The sequence below is a fragment of the Podarcis erhardii genome (genome assembly GCF_964252035.2).
Source record: "Podarcis erhardii genome assembly, chromosome: 15".
Taxonomy (NCBI): domain Eukaryota; kingdom Metazoa; phylum Chordata; class Lepidosauria; order Squamata; family Lacertidae; genus Podarcis; species Podarcis erhardii.
The window spans coordinates 5678782-5687909 of NC_138505.1; the positions used below are offsets into that span (position 1 = coordinate 5678782).

General features: G+C 52.9%; 1 protein-coding gene and 1 pseudogene across 2 annotated transcripts; both read right to left on the reverse strand.

Annotated features, from left to right (window-relative positions):
• Nucleotides 1-2787: 2787 nt before the first annotated feature.
• On the reverse strand, nt 2788-4970 carry LOC309330626 (heat shock 70 kDa protein 1B pseudogene; annotated as a pseudogene). Its single transcript has one exon. The product of its transcript is annotated as a heat shock 70 kDa protein 1B pseudogene (transcript).
• Nucleotides 4971-6537: 1567 nt separating this feature from the next.
• Nucleotides 6538-8836, reverse strand: LOC309330778 (heat shock 70 kDa protein 1-like). The gene has a single exon (XM_081842629.1). It carries the CDS (start codon nt 8544-8546, stop codon nt 6624-6626), a length of 1923 nt encoding a protein of 640 aa, XP_081698755.1. The 5' UTR covers nt 8547-8836; the 3' UTR covers nt 6538-6623.
• Between the last annotated feature and the right edge of the window lie 292 nt (nt 8837-9128).

Here is a 9128-nt window from a genome sequence, read left to right on the forward strand (position 1 = left end):
AATGGAAACAGGAGGAATTACCTACGATAGAAGAATGGAGAACTAAAATGATGGACTATGCAGAATTGGACAGAATGACAGGAAGGATCTGGAATTGACGAGATCAAAGATTTACAGAAGATTGGGAAAAGTTTATCCAATATATGCAAAAACTGAGTGATAATAAAATTACGTTTGTAAGCTTTAAGGAAGCTCTGTGAGGGGAAAGGGTTAAAAGGGCAGAAATGTGTAAAAGGTAACAAAAGGAAGGAATGGCAGACAAATTGAGGGAAGTCAAAAAAAGAGAAGTAAGATGCAATTAAGATGTATGGAATGTATAAATTTGTTTTTGTATTTGAAAACTAATAAAAATATAATATATATAAAAAAAGAAAATAGGGAGCTCCCACCGTACTCTTCAACATTTCCCCAATGAAAATAGGGGCGTCTTAAGGGAAAGTGGGACATTTTGGGATCAAATCAGAAAACTGGAATGGCTACCCAAAATCAGGGATTTCCCTGGAAAATAGGGACACTTGGGGCTTCTGGTGTTACCTCAGACAATAAATACTTAACTATCTGCCTTGTGCATTCCTTTGCTGGCAAGCGACACCTACCTGGAGATTATTATTATATTTATTTTATTATTATTTATTTATTTTATCTCTATACCCGTAGCTTTCAGGGTGGTTCATAGCATAAAAATACATTAATAATAATAATAATAATAATAATAATAATAATAAAAAACACCCAATGCATAATAAAAACACGAAAAAAAGCAAACAATAACGCCCCTCCCCAAAACATTTTAAAAGGGCTTTGAATGTCAATCAGCCCAAGGTCTGGTTGAAGAGGAACGTTTTTTGCCTGGCGCCCAAAGGTTTACAATGAAGGCACCAGGTGCATTCCAGAAATGGGGAGCCACTGCAGAGAAGGCCCCGTTCTCATGTTGCCACCATCGGGACCTCTCGTGCAGGAGGGCATATGAAGAAGGGTCTGGGGTCTCAGGGTCCGGGTTGGCTCATATGGGGAGAGGTGGTCCTTAAGGTATTGTAGTGCTGAGCTATTTAAGCCTTTCTAAGTCAAAACCAGCACTTTGAATTGGACCCAGAAACTAATTGTCAGCCAGTGCGGTCGGGCCAGGATCAGTGTAAGATGCTCAAACCGTCTTGCCCCAGTAAGCAACCTGGTGGCTGAATTCTGTGCTAGCTGAGTTTCCTAGTCCTCATTGTTCTCAACAAAGGGCTGATTTAAGTAGCAGCATGCCTTATACAGTGGTAAAGGTAAAGGTAAAGGTAAAGGTAAAGGGGCCCTTGACCATTAGGTCCAGTCGTGGCTGACACTGGGGTTGCGGCGCTCATCTCACTTTATTGGCCGAGGGAGCAGGCGTACAGCTTACGGGTCATGTGGCCAGCAGGACTAAGCCGCTTCTGGCGAACCAGAGCAGCGCACAGAAACGCCATTTACTTTCCCACCAGAGCGGTACCTATTTATCTACTTGCATTTTGACATGCTTTCGAACTGCTAGGTTGGCAGGAGCAGGGACCGAGCAACGGAAGCTCACCCCGTCGCGGAGATTCGAACCACCGACCTTCTGATCGGCAAGTCCTAGGCTCTGTGGTTCAATGCACAGCGCCACCCGTGTCCCTTACACAGTGGTACCTCAGGTTGAAGAAGCTTTAGGTTACAGACGCTTCAGGTTACAGACTCCGCTAACCCAGAAATAGTACCTCGGGTTAAGAATTTTGCTTCAGGATGAGAACAAAAATCGCACAGCGTCAGCGAGAGGCCCCATTAGCTAAAGTGGTGCTTCAGGTTAAGAACAGTTTCAGGTTAAGAACAGACCTCCAGAACGAATTAAGTTCTTAATCAGAGGTACCACTGTATACCAAGTCCATGTCTCTCAGTAATGCTGACACTGGCTGACTGCAGCTGTCCAGCATTTCAGACAAAGGAATCTCTCCAAACACTCCCTGGAGATGTCGTTGGGGATTGAACCATGCAAAGCAGACGCTCTACCAATGAGCTAGGACCCTTATCCCAAATTACGCCCCCAGAATCTGTTTCAGAGCAGCCTTGAAGGAGAAACACTGAAAGATAACGTTTGATACGCAATCCACAGCAGCCTGGCTAATTCACATTTTCCGAGCAATTAGCCCATTACTATCACTTTGCTAAATATCATTAGATCGCGCGGTGGACGTGGTTGGGGCAATTTCCCCCTCGGCAAAACAGCCAGCTTGAGAGCAAAAGGAGGGGAGGGGAAGCCTTTTCCCTGCCCCTCTCTCGTCTCCTGCCACAGCCCTATCAACCCAAAGGAGTCAAAGTTTCTAGCCTGCAAGCCCATCGAGTAGACCTACCTGGCCACACATCCTGAATGTCATGCAGAGCATGAAGAGAAGGCCATCGAATGAGACCAGAAATTTCTACACGCACCTCAAAAGAATTACAGGAAATTGAAGCTGCGCTAGGAAACCGGGGGAGAGTTTAAGGGTTTCTGGAAGCAATTCTACTGCACCCCTTGGAGGCAGCATTGCTGCTGAATACCAGTTGCTGGTAACCGCAGGAAAGGAGAGGGTCTTGTGTTCAGATCCTGCTGGTAACTGGTTGACCACTTTTGAGAACAGTATGCTGGGCTGGCCACTGGCTGATACAGCAGGCTCCTTACATTCCAAGGATTCCTTAGTGGAACTTGTGACCCGGAATGTTGGGGGCAGGGCGGAGGGTGATGGATATGCTGCAACACTTTGCTGCAGCACCACACTCTTTACACTCCCAAGAAGCAGAAACATCTCCACCCACCCATCCACTTTCTTCTCCTTTTAATGTGCCTCACCATCTACCCCGATCTAAGCCCAGAGCTAGGATTTCCCTCTTCCCTTCGTCTGCGGCAGATCCCCTCCGTCGGAGCTGAAGTGCGTGATGATGGAATAGCAGACGTCCTCCAGTTCCCTCTTCCGTTCCTCGTACTCCTTCTTCGGGGCTCTCCGGTTGCCCTCCATCCACGCAGCCGTCTCCTCGCACATCTCCAGGACCCTCCTCTTCGCCCGGTCATCCAGAGCCTTCTCCTCAACAGCCACCCTCTTCAGCTGTAGAGTGCTGGCCTCCAAAGAATTCAGGGCTTCGTTCTTCTCCTGCTCGGCCTTCTCCTGAGCCCAGTACTCTTCCTCCTCATGGATGATTCGCTCCATCTCCTCTCTGTCCAACCGGCCACGGGTGTCTGTGATCGTCAGCTGGTTTTGGTTGCCGGTGCACCTCTCCGTAGCGGTCACGGTGAGAATGTTGTTGTGGTCGATGTGGAAGGTGACCACGATTACCGGCACGCACCGAGGGGCGGGTTGGAGCCCGCCCAGCGTGACCGTTCCAAGGAGCCGGTTGTGTTTGGTCAACGTCCGTTCCCCTTCATAGACTTGCAAGAAGAGGCTGTTTTGGTTGTCCTCCGTGGTGGAGAAGTTCCTGGTTTCCTTGGTGGGGATCGGAGAGTTGCGCTTGACCACGACGTCCATCACGCCTCCCACCGTCTCCAGCCCCAAGGAGATGGGAGTCACGTCCAACAGGAGCAGGTTCTGCAAGCTTTGGTACCGGTGGCCAGTCAAGATGGCAGCCTGGATGGCCGCTCCATGGGCCACCGCCTCATCTGGGTTGATGACCCTGCACAAGTCTTGCCCGTCAAAGAATTGCGAGAGGAGCCTCTGGATCATGGGGATGCGGGTGGAACCCCCGACGAGGACAACGTCGTCAATCTGGGTCTTCTTGATGCCAGCCTCCTCCAGTGCCCTCTCCACATAGAGCATGGTGGACTGGAAGAGGTCAGAGCACAGGTCCTCAAAGCTGGCCCTGGTGATGGTTGTGTGGAAATCCACCCCCTTGTAGAGGGAGTCGACGGACACGATGGCCGTGATATTAGAGCTCAGGACGCGCTTGGCCTTCTCACAGGCCACCTTCAGCCTCTGCTTTGCCTTGTTGCACTGGCTGAGGTCCTCCTTGTGTTTCCTCTTGAACTCCTGGGTGAGATGGTCCACCAGCCGCTGATCAAAATCCTCCCCACCCAGGTGGGTGTCCCCAGCCGTGGCCACCACCTCGAAGATGCCATCCTGGGCAGTGAGGACGGAGACATCAAAGGTCCCCCCGCCCAGGTCGAATACGAGGATGTTCCTCTTCTCCTTCCACTGCCTGCTGTCGTTCAGGCCGTAAGCGATGGCAGCTGCCGTGGGTTCGTTGATCAGTCTCAGGACCTTGAGCCCTGCAATCGCACCCGCGTCAATCGTTGCCTGGCGCTGGGCGTCGTTGAAATATGCCGGGACGGTGATGACGGCCTGAGTGACCGGGCGGCCCAGGTGGGCCTCCGCCACCTGCTTCAGCTTGGACAGCACCATTGCAGAGATTTCCTCTGGGTAGAAGGACTTCTCCAGCCCTCTGTGCGACACGTGGACTTTGGCTTCGCCGCCACCGCCAGCAGCTACCCGGAAAGGCCAGTGGTTCAGGTCAGACTGCACCGACGGGTCTTCGTACCTGCGGCCGATGAGCCGCTTGGCACCAAATATGGTGTTCTCTGGGTTAAGGCCCCGCAGCAACTCGGCCGGCTCCCCCACCAGGCGTTCCTTGTCAGTGAAAGCCACGCAGCTGGGCATGGTGTGGTTGCCGTGGTCGTTGGCGAGGACGTCCACCTTTCCCTTCTGGCAGACTGCCACGCAGGAGTAGGTGGTGCCTAGGTCTATGCCCACGGCTGGGCCCCTGGGGCGAGTTCTGGATGCTGCTGTTTTAAGCCTGGAGGTAGACTGTGGCGGGGAGGCATTGCTGCTGTTGGTGATGTCTTGAACTTTCTCATGGCTGAGGTCTGCTCCCATCAGTGGATCTTTTCCCCCAGGCCCCCAGCCCTTCTGCCAAAGATGGAAAATTGGCAACCCTGGGGAAGCTGGGTTGGGGGGAGAGCTCTTGGCTCCTGTGGGAGGTATTTCCTCTGTCTCTGCCCTTGATATTTTCTTCAAAGAGGACAAGTGGTCTGCCCATCACGGCATATGTCACAATAGGCCCTGTGGGGACTAGCTCTGCCTCAGGGCCTCAGCAGATCTCCTCTTCATACTTAACCTGAGTTTCAGCCCATTGAGATCTTTGGGGAGACAGGGAGACACAAGGTCTGGCATCGCTTTGGTAAGTACATGGTTGGTTGTAAGCACCAGAGATTCTAGAACTCCCTCCCTTGGGGCAAGCTGATTGAGACAGTTCCTGTGATGGTCTGGGACTCGGGCTCAGACTCGGAACCAGAGGAGTCTCAGTTTGCACCGGATCCTTTGCCTCAGGCATCATCTGAACCAAGTCTGGGGCCTGATCCTGAAGAGCCCCAGTCTGCACAGGTTCCCCTGCAACAAGCACCAGCTGGGCCGAGTCAGGGGCCTGAGCCTGCCCTGGCTCCAGATGCGGGGATTCCCTCGTTGCCTCCAGCTGGGCCATCGCTTACAGCTGCTCCACTATTGGCTGGGTCAGGGGAGGCTGAGGCGGCCCCTGGGTCTAGTAACCCACTGACGTCCCCCGAGCTGCAGAGACTGAGGTCTGAGAGAAGGAGAGACCTGAGTACTTGCAGGAGGAGTGCTCGCCTTTGGGCAAAACAGGGAGGTGAGTCGCCGGGGGATCAGGACCGGCCATTACCCCGGCAAAGATAAAAGGCTTTCAGACCCTGCCCCAGGTTGCGGGAGCAACGTTGCTGTATGCCAGACCCTGCCTGAGATCCTGTACCTGTCCTTGCCTGGTTTCCTGCCTTGGCCCAGTCGGACTGATGCCTAGCGGAACCTATGGATTCTGGACCGGACCTGGACCATGGTTCTCGAGTTACCCCCGGGCCCAGCACAGTTCCCTGTAAAACGTTCTGGAAACTTAAGAACACAGCAAGAGCCTTGTGAGAACAGAATGCTGGACTAGATGGACCACTGGCCTGACCCAGATGGCCAGCTGGATGCCCTTCCTGGGGAACTCACAAGAAGGACCCAAGCACAAGACCACTCCCTGCCCACCTTATGGTTCTGAATATAGAACTGACCTTAGTATAAGACTACTTCTTATATCTATCTAGCTCAGAACAGCCTACACTGACCGGCAGCAGCTCTTTAGGGTTTCAAACTGGAGATGTTCTGAGCACTTCTAGCAGACGCCACTTGGGACCTATTGCATGCAATACCGGTGCTCTAGCAACTGAACTATGGACCTCCCCCCATCTTTTGTTCAAATGCTGCTTTGGAAACAGTGGAACCTTGGTTCTCAAACTAAAATTCGTTTCAGAAGCCCATTTGACTCCCGAAACGTTTGAAAAACCAAGGAGCGACTTCTGATTGGTGCAGGCGCCCCGGAAACAATAGCCGACAACTGCATTGGACGTTCAGCTTCCAAAAAACGTTTGAAAACTGGAACACTTACTTCTGGGTTTTCGACATTTTGTTCGTCAGCTAAGCTGTTCGAGAACCAAAGTTCCACGGTACTTTTTCCCATTTTTTAAAAAATAAGCAAAGTGGGATACAAAAATAAAGCAAACCCTGGATGCGTGCATCAAAGAAGCAGGACAACTTTCCTTCTTTTCCTTTCAACCCTTATTTTTTTTTTTTTAATGTGCCCTGTAGGTGGAACAATGCCCTCTGGCAGTTTCGGCGATTTCATTCCATCCCCTCACTGGGGTCCTCATTATTCTTCTCCACTGCCACGTTCTGGTCCTCCCCAGATGTCCCTCCTGTTCTCTCGCTCTGGGTGAGGGAAGTGCAGATCGAATCCCACGCTTCTTCCAGGTCCTTCTGACGCTGCTCACACTCCACCTTCTCGGCCAAAGGGTTGCCCTCGAGCCAAGAGGTGGTGCTGTTGCACATCTCCAACATCCTCCTCTTGGCCTTCACATCCAGCACCTGCTCCTCGGCCACCCTCTTCAGCTCGAGGGTGCAGGACTCCAGGGAGTTCATGGCCTCAATCTTCTCCTTCTGGGAAACGTCGCTCACCCTGAACTCTTCCGCCGTCTGAATGATCTTCTCTATCTCCTCTTTGCCAAGGCGGCCCTGAGTGTCCGAGATGGTGAGGTGGCTGGTGTTCCCCGTCTCCACGTCCTTGGCGGAGACGGTCAGGATGTTGTTCTCGTCGATGGCGAAGGTGACGACAATGACGGGGACCCCGCAGGGGGCCGGAGGGATGCCTTTCAAGGTGAACGTGCCCAGGAGGTGGTTGTGCTTGGTTAGGGCTCTCTCCCCTTCGTACACCATGAAGAAGATGGTGTCTTGGTCGTCCTCCGTGGTGGTAAACTCCATCGTTTCCTTTGTGGGGACAGGCGAGTTGCGCTTGATGATGGTCGCCATGACCCCACCTTGGGTGTTGATCCCCAGAGACAACGGGGTGACATCCAGGAGGAACACATTCTGCATCTTCGGGGTCCGGTTGCCTGTTAAGACAGCGGCCTGGATGGCTGCTCCATAAGCCACTGCTTCATCGGGGTTGATGCCCTTGCATAGCTCCTTCCCGTTGAAGAAGTCCTTCAGCATCTTCTGGATCTTGGGGATGCGGGTGGAGCCCCCGACCAACACGATGTCCTTGATGTCACCCTTGCTCATCTTGGCGTCTTTCAGAGCCCTCTCCAAGGGCTTCAGGGTGGCCCGGAAGAGGTCAGAACACAGGTCCTCGAAACGTGCCCTCGTGATGGCCGTGTGAAAGTCGATGCCTTGGTAGAGGGAGTCGATGGATACGCTGGCATTGCTGCAGGAGCTCAGTGTGCACTTGGCGCGCTCGGCTGCAATCTTCAACCTCTGCATGGCCTTCTTGTCCTGGCGGATGTCCTTCTTGTACTTCTTCCGGAACTCCTCTGCAAGGTAGCTCACCAACCTCTTGTCGAAGTCCTCGCCACCCAAGTGAGTGTCCCCTGACGTGGCTTTCACCTCAAAGATGCCGTCCTCAGCAGAGAGGATGGAGATGTCAAAGGTGCCCCCGCCCAGGTCGAAAATGAGGATGTTCCGGCAACCTGCCTCCTGGTTCCTCACATCGAGGCCGTAGGCGATAGCGGCGGCCGTGGGCTCATTGATAATCTTCAGGATCTGGAGGCCGGCGATGGCCCCGGCGTCAATGGTGGCCTGCCGCTGGGCATCGTTGAAGTAGGCCGGCACTGTGACAATGGCTTGGGAGATGGAACAACCTAGGTAGGCCTCGGCTGTCTGCTTCATCTTGACCAACACCATGGCCGAGATCTCCTCAGGGTAGAAGGTCCGCTGCTTCCCCTTGTGGGTCACCTGGACCTTGAGCTTGCCCTCGTGGTTGACCACGGTGAAAGGCCAGTGCTTGATATCCTCCTGGACTGTGGCGTCCTCATATTTCCTGCCAATCAACCGCTTGGCGTCGAACACTGTGTTCTGGGGGTTGAGAGAGGCCTGGCTCTTCGCTGGGTCCCCGACCAAGTGCTCGCTGCTGGTGAAGGCCACGTAGCTGGGCGTTGTGCGGTTCCCTTGGTCGTTGGCGATAATCTCCACTTTGTCGTGCTGGCAGACAGCCACGCAGGAGTAGGTGGTGCCGAGGTCAATCCCTATGGCCAGGGCATTCTGCTTAGGCATGGTTGTTTATGTCAGGCTCCTTTTTGGTTGAGGTTGACCAAGAAATGGGAGGGGATAGATGATCCCATGAGAGATTTGCTGGCCTCTCTCTCTGTGTGTGTCTGTCTTGCTTTGCCTTCCCCCCTCTCTTCAAGACCAAAAAGTTGGCTGACCAGGATTTAGATTTTTTCTCGGGGTGATGGCATCTTCTCCCTTGCCTATAGCTGGGCAGTTGGGATTTTTTCTTATGGGCTCAGCGGGGTGGCACCCTCACCTTCAAACCCATACCGATGACTTCACCATCACACATCACAATGGGAGTTGAGTAGACAATTCTGAAGCCGCTTGCCAGGACCATACCCTAAGAACATAAGAACCTAAGAAGAGCCTGGTGGATTAGGCCAATGGGCTATGTAGCACAGCATCCTGTTCTTACAGTGGCCAACCAGATGCCTGGGAGAAACCAGCAAGCAGGATTCAAGCATAAGAGCCGTCTCTTATCCTTGGGCTTCTAGTAACTGGTATTCAGAAACATTAGGGTCTCCAACTGTGAAGGCATAGCATAGCCATTGCCGCTGGTAGCCATCGGCAGCGTTACCCACC